The 19,707-nt window shown below is 30.9% G+C and overlaps 1 protein-coding gene across 2 annotated transcripts in view; it reads left to right on the forward strand.

Annotated features, from left to right (window-relative positions):
* Positions 1-2,950: 2,950 nt before the first annotated feature.
* Positions 2,951-19,707, forward strand: part of SORBS1_1 (Sorbin and SH3 domain-containing protein 1) — a gene marked incomplete at its 5' end in the record, with an annotated part of 50,059 nt that continues 33,302 nt past the window's right edge. Inside the window, one exon of one of the 2 annotated variants that reach the window (XM_051215117.1) lies at positions 2,951-3,257. In XM_051215117.1, coding sequence (XP_051068295.1) covers positions 3,255-3,257 — 3 coding nt within the window. The remainder of the gene's footprint in view (positions 3,258-19,707) is intronic. The other variant, XM_012943853.3, reaches the window with a different exon arrangement.

The raw sequence follows: 19,707 nt of genomic DNA on the forward strand, positions 1-19,707 counted from the left end.
TTGTTTGAGATCTCTGAAAACAACGCGTTGAATTGTATTTAACATTTATCATTAGTGAAGGGTATTTCAAGTCCTGAAGCAAATTTCGAGTGTTTTTCATAAATTGATTCAGTATTAGTTTCAATATGTTAGAATCTTTCTTATTACTGATAACCTTAATTTAGTTTTTTTATTCTTCTCTTAATACATTTGTAATTGAAATTTGTATGATGAATTCGTTTACTATTAGTTTGACTGTTTAAAATAAAGCTTTTCGCATTTTCTAAATCCGACTGGATGATACATTTTGCTAGTGATTTGGAAGAGTTTTTGAATAGGATTTATAGTAGCAAAACAAATTGTTTGTTATGAAACGTTTAGATTGCGAATTTAACTACAGGACAAATAGGAAAAAAACGAAACACTTTTAGCCAACAGGTTAACAATTTTATTAGTGAATAGAAGAGTTTTTGGTGGAGTTTTGTTCTCTGAGCTGGATGGTTTGGTCGTGGAGCTTTCATCGTTCTTCTGAACGATATCATCAGCACAAACTTCAGATAGAAGTGAAGTGTTTGAATTTCTCCATATGTGTCTCAAAGCTTGTTCTGTGCACCTTTGAGACACATATGGAGAAATTCAAACACTTCACTTCTATCTGAAGTTTGTGCTGATGATATCGTTCAGAAGAATGATGAAAGCTCCACGACCAAACCATCCAGCTCAGAGAACAAAACCCCACCAAAATCATCCACCTGAGCTACAAATCTTCTCCACCATAGGAGAGTTTAATTCATCTTTGATATGAATAGTAATAAGGAAGCTATAATTCAGACGAATTGAAAGTAAATTCACTCGATGTTGTTTGCTTATATCATCCCGTTTTTATTTAGGACTGCAACAGATCAGTCTATTGTTGGCATATGTGCATTTTGTGTGGATTGCCTCGTTATTGCGCAGATGCCGACAAGTGCCTGATCAATTCAGTCCTAAACAACAATTGGAAGATACAAGCAAACAACACCAAGTGAATTTAAATTTCACACCATTGCACAAACGAGTGGCTATCAGGACTCAATAGCTAAGTGGATAACGCGATAGCGTTTGAAGCGAATGATGCTGGGTTCAAAGGCAAGAGTGAACATCAACTGTGAGATGCGAGTACATCTAACTGACGAGTCCAAAATAGGATTCTATTACTAGTCATTATCCATCTTTGCTTATAAAGAATTTAAAATAAGGTTTAAAATATCATCACCAAGGTATTATTAAACATCTATTTATTTTCATCTGGTTAGTGTTAGATAATGAGTATTTACAAAAATCAATCATCATAAGTTTGGCTACAGTTTTTCACTTACACTTCCGTTGATTTACTGAAACTATGTAAGTTACTTTCAGACACAACCGATTTACACAATTTTAGTATACTCAAGTAAACCTATTTTAGAGGGAAAAAGCTGATATACTTCAACATTAGACTTGTTGACTGTAACATTAATAAACAAGTAACCGTAATTGTTGCTTGTTTTATCATCAGATACTATAGAGGCTGACTGTTGACTGGAATGTCATTTACGTCTCAATAATCAATAATCTAAAAATCCCAACTTCCGCAAAATTAAACAGATAAATGAATTTAAACACAAACAGTTCACTCTACTGTATGTTTAAAGACTTCCAAACTCAGATACTGTTTAATTACTTCAATAAAAAACATTATTAAACATAATAAGTATCTGAACAAAGATAGATACAAGGCTAGTAATGGAATCCAGGATGTGCGTTTCGTCCCATATGGGACTCGTCAGCTAGATGTACCCGCATCCCAGAGTCGATGATCACTCTAGCACTCGAACCCAGTACCGTTCAATTCAAACCCCATCGCGTTATCTAGTTAGCAACTGAGTCCTGATAAACACTTGCTTGTGGAATGGGATTGATCAATTGCAGTCCTAATCATCAATGGGAAGATTCAAGTAAATAATACCAAGTGAATAATAAGTACCTAGTTGCTAATATCTTTCTGCATGTATTTATATAATACATATACACTCATAAATGCTATGTAACAATTTTAAGCCATGTTTTTAAAATCCAGGCTGTTGACAGTATCTGTATATTCACTAAAATTCAATGACAGAAAGATGTAGTATAGTGTTTGAATTTTTCAAAAAAAAATGGTCGATCGTTTTGAAAATTTTCCAAATCATATTTATACAAACAATGTGTGAGACTATAAATTATAGACGACCTTTTGAGCGACTCTAACGTGACTTTGAGAATATCCACCTACACGCTACAGTTAAGTGAGAATTATAAATCAGTATGTAGAATTAGGATTAATATTTACAGTTGATGGTTAAGGTTAGAAATTAGATTTAGGGTTTTCATCATGAACTGAAATCAGTTATAATGCCAAAACTCTATTTATCCAAATGAATATGTGAATTTCAAGCTAAAATTCAAAACCTGTTATCATAAATCTAATTGATTCGTCCATAACTCATAATTTCGCCCAAACAACAATGTGTTTTTATGAATCAATTATCTTTAGAGGTTTTTACTTACGCCTGTTACTCCTAATGGAGCATAGGCCGAATTATCTTGAGAACATTCTTTAATTAAAAGTTGCCTATTATTTTGATACCGATTATCATTGTTTTATTTTACTATATATATATATATATATATATATATATATATATATATATATATATATATATATATATATATATATATATATATATATATATATATATATATATATATATATATATATATATATACAGAATGGTATCACCATTGTCAGTACATATATGTAAATAGGTACTTTACAAATTGCAACGAAAGCATGTATAATTGAGCTCCTTGATTCACATTAGCACACATCCACTTTAAGTAATCAAAATAATAATAAAAAGAAGAAAAATTGGTCTATGGAATTTTTCTTTCTTTCATTATTTTATTGTAGAGAGCACAAATGAAAAAAATAGTTGATAGAATAAATCACTATTTTGTTTACCTACAGACATATATGATAAACATACATTGAAACTATAAAAAAACACAAAAGAGAGGAAGGTTGATTATTCAACTAAACAAAATGATCATGATATAATATCTTATTTGTTAATTATTTATAATGAGGAATATGAAGAATAAGTATAATTCTATATGGAATCATATTTTATGTTACATATTTGTTTAATATTCATATTGGATTGTGTCTTGACAACTAATCACTAATAAAATATTGGGATAGCAACATAAAGGAAATGGTAATGTTGTTTATTTACTTTTTTTTCGTTTAAAAGTAGTAATGGTGTGTATTGCATGATGATGATGATGATGATGATGATGATGATGATGATGATGATGATGATGATGATGATGATGATGATGATGATGATGATGATGATGATGATGATGATGATGATGATGATGATGATGATGATGATGATGATGATGATGATGATGATGATGATGATGATGATGATGATGATGATGATGATGATGATGATGATGATGATGATGATGATGATGATGATGATGATGATGATGATGATGATGATGATGATGATGATGATGATGATGATGATGATGATGATGATGATGATGATGATGATGATGATGATGATGATGATGATGATGATGATGATGATGATGATGATGATGATGATGATGATGATGATGATGATGATGATGATGATGATGATGATGATGATGATGATGATGATGATGATGATGATGATGATGATGATGATGATGATGATGATGATGATGATGATGATGATGATGATGATGATGATGATGATGATGATGATGATGATGATGATGATGATGATGATGATGATGATGATGATGATGATGATGATGATGATGATGATGATGATGATGATGATGATGATGATGATGATGATGATGATGATGATGATGATGATGATGATGATGATGATGATGATGATGATGATGATGATGATGATGATGATGATGATGATGATGATGATGATGATGATGATGATGATGATGATGATGATGATGATGATGATGATGATGATGATGATGATGATGATGATGATGATGATGATGATGATGATGATGATGATGATGATGATGATGATGATGATGATGATGATGATGATGATGATGATGATGATGATGATGATGATGATGATGATGATGATGATGATGATGATGATGATGATGATGATGATGATGATGATGATGATGATGATGATGATGATGATGATGATGATGATGATGATGATGATGATGATGATGATGATGATGATGATGATGATGATGATGATGATGATGATGATGGTATTTATTTCACAATGATTTAATGTTACTATAGTTTGTTCTTTCTAATATAAATTGAATTTTCATTGATATTTTATTTAGTTATTGACAAGATATTCAGGTTTGTATTTCCGTAGATTAATTTTTAAAAAAAATAATTGAGTTTAGATTCACTTGGTATTAATATCAGAAGTGGGTCTGCGTGGATATTATAGTAATTTTAATAGCTGAGATCATAAGCCAATTGAAGCTAGACCACCTTGGAACACCTGGAAGCACTGGACGGCTGTTTCGTCCTATTGTGTGACTCCTCAGCAGTGCACATCCACGACCCTGCCTCGCGCGATTCGGACCCAAGACCTATCGGTCTCGCGCGTAAACACTTAACCATTAGACCACTGAGCCGGCACACGACAGTGGTAATGTCTAACTTAAACTAATCCACGAAATTGAGCGACATATCCATCACTTGGTATTGTTTACTTCAATCTTCCCATTGATGCTTATGACTACAAATGATCAGTCTCCTATTGGTATTTCTGTATCCTGTGCTGATTACATCGATATCACCTTAATGCACATGCAACGTACTGGGTTCATGTCACAGAGTGAATCTCAACTTTGAGATGCAGGTACATCCGGCTGACGAGTCCTAAATAGGGTGAAACGCACATCCTGGATTTCAGTGCTAGCCACTATCCAACTTTGCTTATAATAGAGCTTAGTTTCATATTAGTTTATCAATGGCACTACATACTGACTGAGGTTATAGTACACATGTCAAGTTGCTTTTTTGAGTTAAATAGTTCCATTTCTAAACTTCCATCTTTGTTTTAAACAGTGTTATGGTGAAACTTAAACTTCATAAGTTAAATTAATTCAATCTAGTTAATCTTAAACCAATATAGTTCAATTCAAATCTAATTTATTGTATGATTGAAATGATAGATCATTCTTGTTGAAAAGTATAAGAGTTTTGTGTGTTAGTTGAAATTACTATTAAATTATTAGCTTGTATTTAGCTATTTTGACTTCTGTAAAATTAAACACTAGTTAAAATAAATGGCTTAAATTCATGTAGAAAATTATTCTAATACTGTTACATTTCATAATAATATCTGTACGATTTATGAATCAAATTTCTATGAACAAAAGAAGTAATTGCTATAACTTGTGGCCTTGTGCCTCATTCATATATGATATAATGATACCGTCAGTTAGAGAACAATCACGTATAAAACCTGTACGAGCAATCTAGAGTTTTTATCGGTCCTTCTTTCTGCCCAACCCTGTCTGTCAAATCAAGAACACCAGTCTCAGACTCCACGATATGAATCATGTATTTCAATCATACTGGATTTATATATAAACCAAACAGACCACATCATACAATAAAATGGTAAACAACATTTGTACACGACTTAACTAAATGTTGCTGTGAATATGGGAGACTATAATTAGTAGACGGTATAATTGAAGAACTGCAAATCGTATATTAATATTCTATGGGTTAAAATAAACCTTATAATAATAGGAACACGAATATGAATAGTTTAGTTACTTAAAATATATGTATAGTATTAGTAAAGAAATAGATTCCAATGGTTACCATTTATTATTCTCATCGGGATACAACCGTAATTTCTTGTGAATATGTCCGAATTATGTCTAACTGTATCACTGACTTAAACACACTGATTGATAGATATAATCCATAGATTAGCTTAAATTAGTTGTATATTTTGAATCTTAGTAATGTTAAACTGAAAACTCCGTAAACTGAACACTGCTATTAGCTTACTATCAGAAAGTTTTATGTTTTTTATTGAACTATAACGTTTATTGATTAATTAACTCTTAGCCGGAAATAAACCATCTTCGTGAATGTTATTCGAATTTCTTTATTTCTCGTAAGTTCTTACGTTATCACTTAGAAAGCGTTTTCTTACGTAAGAATTAATCAGTTATGATGAAGACTTTGTTTATAAGGACGTTTAATATTCATTAAAATCAGCCTGTATTATATAATTTTTAAATTCATGGATAAAATCTAAACATCACTAATAGAAATTCGATTTCTACATACAACTTTTATTTAATCTTGTCGTTGCCAATATCAACTGAAGCTTGTAGAATTAATAAACCGATATTCTTCATTAAAAGATAGTTAGTCTTCCTTTGGTAACTAAATAAATACAGATTAATAATTTGTTTTAACCAACTATTGTTACTATCATCATGGAGCTGATTTTCACTAAATTAATTTGCCATAAAAAGTGCTATGATGAGTAAAATTAATGCTTTTTTTAAAGACTTTGCTGCAAGGCATAGCAACTAAATCTTGTAAACTCTACAATTTAACATCTAGAGACCCATTATATTAAAATTTAAAATATTATGAACTTCTTCAAGTTTATTTGGCAAGGACGATATATTATGTGAGTGAATTTATTCAGGCATAGTGTTTGAGATCATTTTAAATGTTAATTTGAATGTATTTAGTTTCAGTTTTATCCTAACACCTCTGGTAACCAATCAATCATGAACAACATGATATTCATAAAATACTATTGTACTGTATTTTGTTTTATACTTCAGTACCTTTTATTGGCATTGCTGCAGCAAATACAGTCTGTTGTTGAAATGTATTGATTTTGGATACCAAGTATCAAAACAATTTAGTCTAGTAAGTAAGATCTTACTGCAATACAAATTCCACATACCATGATATCTCACTTGTCATTAAGAGTTTCAACATAAATATCACAATCTTTTACATCTCCAAAAGTCCCACTGAGTAATAAAATAAAATTAGTAGTTAATAGTAAGTACTATAACTGATAGATTTTATTTGTTTAACCGCTGTACCAACAATCACCATATTCATTAAAATGCAAATCATACTACGTATTCCATGATTCTTTGTATATCATATTTAATATTGTAAAGATTTTACAAAAAAAAGAAATTTACAAAATGTAATACTTGATGGGGAGTTGACAATTGAAATATTTAAGAGAAACGTGATAACAAACGAAACTGAAATTGTACATAGCTTTGAATTGTGAACTGAAAGGTGCTCATTGTAAACAGAGGTGTATGGTGGCTAGCAGCGGAGTCAAGGGCGCGCTTTTCATCCCATTTTGGGTTCATCAAATGGGCGTACCAATATCACAAAGTTGATGTTCACTTCACGACTCAAGCAAAAAACCTCTCATTTCAAACGCCATCATGTTATCCGGTTCGCTTGTGAGTTCATATAACCACTGGCTTGTGTAATGTGCCGAATTCAAATTCATTTTAACATTGAGTTTTTGAATATTTTCATAGATGTTTAAGACTGCAATTGATCAGTCCCGAGTTTAACACCAACCATGGGAATCAGGTACATCCAGCTAATGAGTCCCAAGCTAGACCAAACATGCTTCCTGAATGTTACCGTTAAAATACTTGTAACTGTTATAACTTGTGAATCTGTATACCCTGTATATTGGATAACGCAACGACACCGCCAATCAGAGAGCAGAGAATTATCAATCGAACCAGTGATGCATAAAACACGTGCGAGCAGCTTAGAGTCCTGATTGATCTCGCTTCCTGTCTAGCCCAGCCAGTTAAGTCCAGAACACCAATCTCAGCCTCTGAAATATGAATCATGTATTTCAAACATACTTTGTTTATATACCAATCAAACAGACCACAACGTACCATAAAATATGAAACAACATTTGTACAATATTTGGACAAAAGTGGCTGTGAATGAGGGAGGTAGTGATTAATAGACAGGGAATAATTCAAGAATGGTAAACCGTATAATAATAGTTCATAGGTCAAAATAAAACTCATAATAAGAGGGATATGAATATGAACAGTTTAGTTACATAACAATTATACGATAAAAATATACTCATAGCATTGGTCCATAAACAGATCCCAAGAATTACTATTCATTATTCTTATTGGGGTATAACAGTAACCTAAGGTAATATCACACAGTCGATCCAAGATATCCATATATCAAAATAGACTGATCATTTTTAGTCTTCAACATCAAATAGAATATTTAAAAGACCAATATAAATGAAGAAAAGGTCTACAATTATTGATTTTTGATAATCTAATATCATTCTAACTCACTTGAGCATTTTAATCTGCTTTTACAATGTGACACTTCTTATTTGTTTTTTGTTTTTGTTGCGAAATTTATTATTAAATGTAATAAGTTTATATTTGATATATACACCGTAAACTTATATATCACTTTATAGCAATCAATCTAAACATAGACAAATAGTATTCCAAGAGACAAAAAGAAAAGAAAAGGCAAAGAAGAACTATGTCAATATTTATAGTCTAAGTTATTTCTATCATAAAAGAGAATATAACTGATGATGAATAGTCTCAACAATTTTTTATGACTTATTTTGTTTTCTTCTAAAATATCAGTGATTAGTAACCATGGGTAAAGTTGTATGAACATCATTTTATTTTTTTAATTTTTGTTTCTGTGTGAGTTAAACAAAAGATGGAAGAAGTAAACTATACATATATATCTTTTTTTAGATAAAAGACAATACATTAACTTATATAATACATTGTTTATATGTTTATTCTATAATATTCCTATCTTGTTTTTTCTATATGAATAACACATTCAATATAAATGTCACAATTCTATTGATTTTCTTTTTGATGATAGAGTAATAATTGTGATTGTTTTGTTTGATAGTGCACACTTATGATGTAATCAAGAATCAGATTTTGAATGTTCAATTTTGCTATAGTTATAGTTTGTAGGTATCATTACCAAGGTTTGATTTGATAATTTCGAATATATTGTGTATTGGATAGATTGTTATCAATAAATTAATATATTTGTAATATCACAGATTGAAATCATGAGTCAAGACCTGGAAGCATTGGACGGCGGGACCGTGGATGCGCACTGTTAAGGAGTCCCATACTAGGACGAAACGGCCGTCCAGTGCTTCCAGGTTCTCCATGGTGGTCTAGCTTCAATTGACTCATGATTTCAATCTGTGAAATTTCTAAAATCTCCACAAACCTCTTCTGATATTTGTAATATCTTAATAAATAGAAATATTAGATTTTCTGATGTTTCGTAACTTAGTTTAAGCCACTTCTTCAAAGTAACATCAGAAAATCTAATTTTTTCTACTCATTGAGATATTACAAATATATATTGTTTATTGAGTTATAGTTCATTTAGGTAACTGAATCAAAATCTGTCAATCGATATTTTTCAGTTTAATGGAAATTATTACTGTTGTTAGTATTATGTATGACTATTTTGTAATGCATGACGTAGGGACTGGATAGAAAAACAAGAGCACTACATTTTTTTTTGTTTTTTAAATAAAAATCACTTAATCATGGGAGGAACTTCCATAATACAAGTAAAACATATGACACTACTATATCATCATGTATTTAATACGTTACAACATTCATCGAGGAGCGTGTATTTGAATTCGTTGATAATTATTACTAATTTTATAGAAATGATGAGTAAATTGTATGAGTTAATTTATAAATAAATTAAGAATAATCTTTTATTGAAAATTTTAAACTACCCGAAAACAACTGGCGATTACTGAGACATCATAAGAAAACGGTATAGAGAAATTCCGATGTTCTTTCGGACCTGTGAAAAAAGTACTATGAATAAAAGCGAATGTATAGCAGTTGATTACACTTCAGTTTTCAAAGGTATCATTTATATCATATACAATAACAATGTAGAATCTAAAACTAAACGGTTGAACCTTAATTTTTAAAGTTTTGATGAGAATAGAAATTTTAATGAAGCCCAACTAACGAATAGTAGTACTCAATACTGTTTTCTCAATAATATGACTACAATGTTAACAACTACCGTGAATAAGCTTGAAGCTTGATCAGTTTTTATATATTACCTTAGTGAAACGTTTATATTTAATGTAAATTCAAGTAGATTTTACTTAAAACGGTTACTAAACTTTATCCATACGATCTTTAATGAAAATATTCAAGTATTTCATATTACTTTACTTACTTACTTACGCCTGTTACTCCTAATAGAGCATAGGCCGCCGACCGGCATTCTCCGACCTACTCTGTCCTTGGCCTTCTTTTCTAGTTCCATTCAATTCTTGTTCATTTTTCTCATGTCTATCTCGATTTCCCGGCGTAATGTGTGCTCTAAGCACAGTTAAGTATTTCATATAGCTGAATATTATTCTTATCTCCAATTCATTTCATAGTTAACCACTTTGTAATATTTAATAATATTTCCCTAATAATGATGATTAAAGGGATATTTTAGTGGGTATATAACCACTAGCTTCGTTTGTTACGGTGTCAATACACTCGTGATTGTATTATCATGACTAATGAATATATATCTCATTCGATTGTATTTTACTTTCCTATTCGACTAAACTTTTCAGTCTATTGGATGATTAAAGAAGTTCATCTCTTTATTTATGGATTATAAACTTCTCTTAAATGAAAATTTTCAAAATGTCATTTTACTTTGTAACAGATTTTTGTGTTTTATGTAACTCATATTTTCTAATAAAAGAAAACTTTCTCTGTCAATTTTTTTACTTTTATATAAGAGCTGTAGAAGTAATACATTTTACTCTGTGAATAATCACACTATTATGTCTTAATAACAAAAAACACCATTGAGTTAAACAGAATGTAATAGTTGAACTCATTTGGTATTGTTTGGCTTGTATCTTCCCATTGAGGTTTAAGACTGCAATTGAACATCAACTCTGAGATGCAGGTACATCCAGCTGATGAGTCCCAAATAGGACGAAACGCGCGTCTTAGATTCCACTGCTAGCCACTATCCATCATTGCTTACAAAAGAATGTAATGCTTATTTTGATAAAGTCGTTGCTATTAATGTTTATGGTAAGAATTGACTAGTAAAATACATTGAAAATATAATTTACATAGCAAAATGATTTTATTTGGACAACCACTGAAAACAAGCCATGATTTAAAAGACGTACTATTCTAGCACGAGATCCTTCTGAATCTGTTTGTTACTGACTGTTTGTAAAAATAATTCATAAGGTACAATCAAGAATTTAAGACCATTAGAGTTCAACCATGATAAGAATGAGATTTATTATAGGTGGTAATGAATGATATTCATTGAACGGAATCGACTGAGGTTGAAAATGTAATTGATTATGCCCCACCTAGGTTATCTGAAAGTAATGAGTACTCCACATAGTTTGAGGGTATGGTTACCCTTAAAGTCATGAGTGGCCGCTACTGAAGACTTTCATACTAAATAGAACTTCCATTCAATGTTTCTTAGTTTATAAAGATTTTATAATTATAATAAATCCTTAATGAAAACTGTCTAAAAATTAGATAATCTCCACAAAAACCATTTTCGAATATTCTATCAAACTTTATGGTTAATCTCATGACTTTCAAATAAATTCTCAACAACTCAAGTGAAATAGTCTATGATGAATCTCTTCCTTTATCAATTTCTACATTGAATGTTTGTTCGTAATTAAAATATATTGCTTTGTTATTATCTAAATGTTTACTTGAAAGAAAAAGAAAATCATATTTATATTGAAACTATCCACTGATTGATTTGATTTGCTTAAATTACATAAGCTTATAATATTTTAATGATAATGATATAAAACATTGTTGGTTTATATAACATGAGAGTATTAGGGCAATCGGTATTTGATTGATCGGCAAACTGATATTTATTATTTATTGTTACAGATGTATTAATAGTTAACGTTTAGATCACCAAAGGCGTTAATCGCCAAGTTTTACTGATTGATTGTTTAGATAGAAAAAGTGGAATAATAATAACAACAATAATATTGATAGTATTTATGAGATGAAAAAAGTGTCATAGTTATTTAGATAATCGATAAAACTCAGGAACTAATTCTGTTCTACTGGAATTATAAAGTAAGCTCAATTGAATTATACATATACAAGGGAAAACCAAGGTCCTCAAATACAACATGGAGAACACTAACCCAATCACACTTAATGGTGAAACTCTGGAAGATGTAGAATCCTTCACATACCTGGGAAGCATCATTGATGAACAAGGAGGCTCAGATGCAGACGTAAAGGCAAGGATTGGCAAAGCAAGGACAGCATTCCTACCATTGAAAAACATATGGGACTCAAAACAGCTTTCAACCAATATCAAAGTCAAAATCTTCAATACGAATGTCAAGACAGTTCGACTGTACGAAGCTGAAACTTAGAGAACTACAACAACCACCATCACTAAGGTACAAGTATTTAAAAATAGTTGTCTACGCAAGATACCCAACATCCATTGACCGGATACAATCAGCAACAGCATTCTGTGGGAGAGAACAAACCAGCTTCCATCTGATGAGAAAATTAGGAACAGATGATGGAAATGGATAGGACACTTATTGAGGAAATCACCAAACTGCGTCACGAGGCAATTCCTGACTTGGAATCCTGAAGGGAAACGTAAAAGAGTAAGCGCGAAGAACACACTACGTCGAGAAATGATAATAGATATGAAAAGGATGAATAGCAACTGGAAAAAACTGGAAGGGATTGCCCAGGGCAGGGTTGGATGGAGAATACTGGTGAGCGGCCAATGCTCCTTCACGAGGATTAACAGGCGTAAGTAAGTCGATTGAATTAAGTCTACCCTCAAAATTTTGTAAACAGAAATAAACATGAAATTTAAATGTTTCGGGAAGATAGAATGACAATCTTGACCATTCATTATTAAGAATAAACATTGATGAAATGGTAATAACAATTTCATACAAACATGATATGAGTACATATTCCTATACTGAAAAGATAGATGAGATATTAAGTTTAGTATTGTAAAATTGTACCGGCAATGTGGTATATTTTCGATCTATAAAAGATCTACCAAAGACTGATAACACAAAATAGATGAAAAATATCTTCTACCCTGACAACACCAATTCATTTCTACCTTTTTTATGATTGACGAAATAACTAATATTTGATCGTAACTGCAATTATTAGTCTGATAAGGTTTGTAGAATCAAATAAGCGTCGTAGTAGAATAGTAATAAATAGCATACATCACAACAACAAGAAAAATAAACATTTAACTATGATTGTATGGTTGTTTAGTGCTGAATTTCTTTATACCTTAATCATTCTAAATAATTGTAAGCAGCTGACGCGAAACCTCGAAATAATATGAATTCATACTATTCTGCATCAATGTTTGTTCTTGCTCTATTTAAATTCATAAAGGGAACCAATTGCATGAAATTGTAAGATTGGTTAATTGTTAGAGGCATGAGTCACAGTTTAATCTCAATCATGGGATCCAAGGATAATGAACTGACGAAAACTACCCTATCGAAACAACACAAGTGATCAGTACCCCATAATTTACAAAGATACACTAATTGGGACCAATCTATTGACGAATATTATTTGGAGGTTAAAATGGTTCCTTTGAACCAAAATAATATAAATATTGATTAGTTCCCTGAAAATACTTGAATTAAACTGCCGGACTAAATTTTGGAATTATTTAAACTATGTCACTTAGATCTTCAGTTATATGCATTATATCAATTGTCTGAAGTTATTGAAATGTCCACGATTAATCATTTAGTAAATAGGAGGAGATATGACCTTATGATATTAAAAATTGATTCAATTAGCAAAGTATCTTTTTGTCTACATTATTTCAGATAGATATTGGATATTTTTTAGGAAACTTAAGAGTTATCCAACTAGAAGAAGATGAAAAAACTTAATAACATTACTTTATTTCTTTCACTGTATCGATTTCTGTCAGTTCTATAGTAGCGGTGAAGTTATAGAGTGTGCTCAGTTTACAAATGATTGATCACTGGGTGATGATCAATGTCATGTATGTCAGGTCCTTCTTAGTGCAGATCGATTTCTATCGAATAGGTTGTAATGTGGCAATGGACAGCTCGGTGGTAGCGTCTCTGACTATGAAGCCGAGTGACATGGGATCGAATCCGTCAGTAGGCATCAGATCCCTAAAGATTACAGGTATACCTTGCGAACGAGTACCAAGCAGCATGAAACCTAGGTTCAGGATTTCATGTCGACTACCTCCAACAACCACTTTAGTGTGCTTAGTTGAAGAGTATGAAAAAAATGAGTTGTTTAAAGTTTGAACATTCTAAAAAGTCAGATGTTATCAAATTGGTCATGTGATTCATAGGCATCATTTAGATTCATTGCATTTTTTTCTGATTTCTGTATCAGTATACAAACATAAGTAAAACAGTTCAGTTTAATTAACAATGAATATTTCTCAGTTGTCACTGCAGGAGGAGACATGAGGTAAATGAGAAACATTTATCACCTTCATAAACTCTGATTTTTTAAATAGTTCTATAGTGTTACTAGTTTTGAAAGACAAAGAGGTATTGTATGTATGCTTCATGTCTTCAAATCAAATTAAGATATAACATATATTACGAGACTACTTAATAGGGATAGTAGTAATTTTTGTTTGTAGATTTATTATTAATTAATAATTCAGTCTGCCATATAGTTGGTAAGCTCATTAATTCAACTTGCTAAATTGTCAGTTTTATAAATCTTTATATTATTCCTAGTACTATTCCCAATGTTGATATATCTGCAATTAAACTATATGATCGCTCCAGAGGTTCGGGAGATAATACATACTTTTTACAGTTATTACTTAACGATATTATTCCATCCTTGTCCCAATTCTATTAAAGAGTATCCAGAAAACATATAGGTTTGAGTATTTAAACAAAGAAAGAAAACTATGACACACTAAAAAATGGTATTGACAGTCTTGACTTACTTTAATCAACTTTGTTATTTAAGAGTACAGTCCACAATAAAGTAATACATAATCAGTAGTGCTTGAGAAAAGAGTTTATAGTAATTTCATGAATCGATTTTTATACCTTTCAGTAACTGTCAGAATTATTTCTTTATAATAAAAATCAAATTTAGTTTTCACTTCAGTATCTAAGAGTTGGTAAGCTCATATGCAGTATAAATCTTATAAATGTTGATCGCTAGTCAAAGTTTGTTATCTAGTTTTACCGGAGCTTCAATTATGCTAACATCTTGGAAACTGTTCACTAAAATGATCTTTGCATGGTTTTTACAAAAGTAATTTTGGTTTATTTGCAAGATTGAAACGACTAACGATCCAATACAAATAGATAAAATTATGTACAGATTTCAACGGATGTTCTGAAACTCCATAGATATAATTGATAATATTATACAAATGTTTCTAAAGATTTCTAGGATTTCTCCTTGGTTAACGATCGCAATACAGTTAATCTATTCGCAGTTAGTTGCAGGTATAATGTATTTATTCTGTCATGAGTTTTGATAGATATTAAAAGACTGAAGAATAACTAGAGCCTATATAAACTAGATTATAAGATATTCTGTCAGTTAACTAATAAAAAAAAATCGGAATTTATGGCCGAAAATGGAATAGAAGACAAAAAAGAGAATTCAGGGAAGAAAATTTTCTTTTCGACGAAATCATTTGCTTAGGCTGTACTTTCGTATCTATAGTTATATGGAAAATATTTAATGCACGGCTGAGGCACTGTCAGTTCACGAACTTAAGCCTGAACCTTGCATGCAGAAATGATTTATCCAGCCTCTCATTCTTCTTTGGCCCTAATTTCCTTAATCGGTATGTTTCTGGGCTTTTTTTCTTTTTTTTTCTGCACTTTTGTTTGATTATTATTGAATTTTTTAAATTATTGTTTTTCAATTTATTACTACCCTTATACACGTTTTCTTGATTATTATTCAGTTTATTATTATGATCTCTATGTTTGTCGTTTTTCCTCATATCCGTCAATTGGACAATAATCTGATCTATAAACTAGTTTCTTCCTTACCCCTTTGATTAGTACATAACCTCAAGTCCCGGAGTGAACATCAACTCTGGGATGCTGGTACTTCCAGCTCATGAGTCCTGGATTCCACTGCTAGCCACTATCTATCTTTGCTTAAAAAGCTTGTGACTTAAGGCTATATTGAAGCAATCCGCACAGGATGTACAAATACCAACATGAGACTGATCAATTACAGTCCTAAATAACAATGGGAGGATACAAGTAAAACAACACCAAATGGACATAACCTCATTTTTTATGTAGTCTCGAATCCATTATTGTGATGCAATCTTTTCTATCCTTCTATAAACATATATTTTCCATATATAACTATATATACGAATGTACAGATTAGGTAAATGATTTCGTCGAAAAGAAAATTTTCTATTTCGCTGAATTCACTTTTTCTTATTCAATGACACTATGGGTTATTTTAATTATCAGAATACAAGGTGTTTATTAAATTTATTGAAATTCCTTAAATGAATCGTTTATATAAAACATGAACCATGTTAACCGGATACATCGTTTGTATCTATAATAAGCTCAACTGCCATTGATCCAATTATGCATGAATTACGTAACAATTTCGTATAGTACTCCTTTTGGTAATATCGCAGTGATAAAACCAAACAAAAAAGTTTTTTTCTGAAATTGTAATCCCAATCAATCAAAAGGCATGAAAATAATCTAGTCACTAACGTGAACTACTATAATAAAAGATATAAATAATATAAAGCAACACTTCACATGCCACTTAGTTACTATTACATTCTATGATTGATACATAGTTACTACTATTTTTTTTCTTTTTATTTCTTTTAACAAAGATACTTCAACTCACTTGTTTATGCTGACGTAAATTAGAATATTTTCTTCTTACCTTTATTTTTCAATGATAAAAGAATAAAATAAAATGATGAATAATAAATTTTATTGTTAATCAATTCACTAAAAAGAATGTTGGAGGCCTTCTCTCTTAAAAAAAGAGAACATTTTCAATAGTTGGGATCATGAGTTTCATGTTCTCAACTATTGAAATTATAATAATGTCCACAAAAACTTATGTTATTAAACAGCATATGCTCACGAGTGACTGGCTTCTAGAGGTATTTCCTGGAGTTTTAGTGAGAACATTCCATGTACCTAAATAAATGGTTGCTCTAGTTATCAGAAGGGGCATCGGCCTCGTAACTTCCGAAGGAATTCGGCTTTCATCTTGAGGCTTTATAGTTATTCTAAATGAAGACCTTCTGACTCCCAGGGCAGAGTCAAAAAGGTTTGAATGATTTTTTTCTGGTTAGCGTATTTTTAGCGAGTTAGTTTTCTACGGGTTGGGGTCACTAGTTCCATGCCCAACCCTCCTCCTTTATCCGTGCTTAGGACCGGCAGTAGCCCCCGGAGGGACTCCAGGTGGAGTAATATTTGAAATAAAGGGAGCAATAATTTTTATTGAAGGAATAAATGTTTATTATATCACCATTTTTTTTTAAAGCTGAATGGTTTATTTATAATTTTAATGTGATCCTACATGAATTTATTTGATATGATCAATGACTTATTGTTGATGTTGTTCAGAATGATCACTTAAACATTACAGTTAAACCATTCAATTCAAAAAGAAAAGCTTAATTTTAAAACAAAACTAATCTCATTGAACAATCAGTAAAACAGTAACATTTGATTATGATAATAATCAATGACACTATAACTAATTTACATTGATAATCGATCATGTTACATATGTATATTGGTTGAAACATATATGATATTGTAGTGGACGAGGATACAATTGGAGGATAATCGAATGTGTTTGAACACAAAATTACAGAATCTCTTAGTAATATCTGAAAACCATATAGTAAATTCTTTATTTGCAAAATGTCAATCAATTGCTATAAACTTGATTGTTCTTTCTACAAAATGTCAATCAATCGTACTAGACTTCATTGTTCTTTCATTTCCATATCAATCATTCTCTGTTCTCGTTCTATTTTCTTTGATCTTCGTAACCTTCTGCCTCCAAGTATTTCATTTTCAAATGATGATACATACTACTGACATCTATAGACATCAGTAGCGCACATCACAGTTTTATTGTGTTTTAAATTAGTGAGTATAGACTAGGTAGATTTTTTTTATATAAGTGATCCACTTCGAATAAGTACAATAAATTGTTTACATACAGGATCAGTATATGTCAGATAAAATAAAATAATAATGAACGTCATATTATATGAAATATTTTAGTATAGTCTTCAACACTGAGTAAAATATAAGGCGTCAAGTAATTAAATTTAGGTATATAGCTACATTATATTGTCTATTTCTGAAGAGATAGTTATATAAGTATCAATGCAACAGTTAGACTTGATGATTTCAAACAAATTGAGCATTACGTAGAAAGTTAATAGTAAGTATATTTTTTGTAGAAAAATAGTATTTCTAACGTTTCGTGACTTAATTTAAGTCACTTCTTCAGTTTAAGTAAGTAACCGGATGAAATTATCACACGTTTAAATAGTACAAAGGAAAAAATGTAGAATATTTTTAGTACAATCAAAATCATAATAGGTCTAAATATGTCAGTGTGAAGTTATTCTTGGCCAAGGTGAATTTATATGACAAGTCACTGTATTAAATTGTAAGTCAGAATGTGGGTATGAAAAAATGTATGCAATTGTAATATGGAGTAGCGAGGTTGAAATTAGGTGTGTGTGTGTGTGCGTGTAGATTGTGTAGAAACAAATAAGGTCAAATGTGCTTAAGAAAAACATACATAAATGCGCAATATTGTTTTCCATTACGTCCTCACCAGGCTTTACTCTAATATACAGTAATGTTTATATTCATACACAAAATCATTAAACGAATCAAGGCAGTTTCTGAGTTATTGATAACAATGAGAGAGATTACATAAATAAACGTAATAATAATAAAAGTATGAATTGATAATGTGATGACAAATGTACTAGTTGTGATGAAAACAACAAAGGCTTAAATCAATGGGTCAACGTTCGTTTTTTCGTTAATAACACATTATCCACAAACTGATGGAATAGCTTGAGGTTCACCTCTAGGTTATACCCTTGCTGATTTTTTTCTCGCAAGACTATAAAACTGACCTTTCAAAAGGGTCATGGATAAGCTTGACTTTTGCTTTTATTACATTAGTTATACTTTCATTATTGTCGATCAGAACATTGAAAAAGAAGAACTCTTAGATGTAGTTAACGATAAACATTCAGCAATCAAATTAACGTATAATGAGGAACTTGATAATAGGCTATATTTCTTTGGTGTCTTTTAAACAGAAAAGAAGTTCTATCAGTAGAAGTGTGTATGGGAAACGTTCTTAAACAAGCCACTGCACATATTTTTTGAGCCTTTTACCCATTTACTAGGAGAGAAACCTAGTTAGATGTCTTGTAAATAGAGATTGGAAGTTATGCACAGATGACACTGTAAACAAGAAACTAGAGCTTATTCATACTGT

This window comes from Schistosoma haematobium, chromosome 2 (genome assembly GCF_000699445.3).
Source record: "Schistosoma haematobium chromosome 2, whole genome shotgun sequence".
Lineage (NCBI taxonomy): Eukaryota > Metazoa > Platyhelminthes > Trematoda > Strigeidida > Schistosomatidae > Schistosoma > Schistosoma haematobium.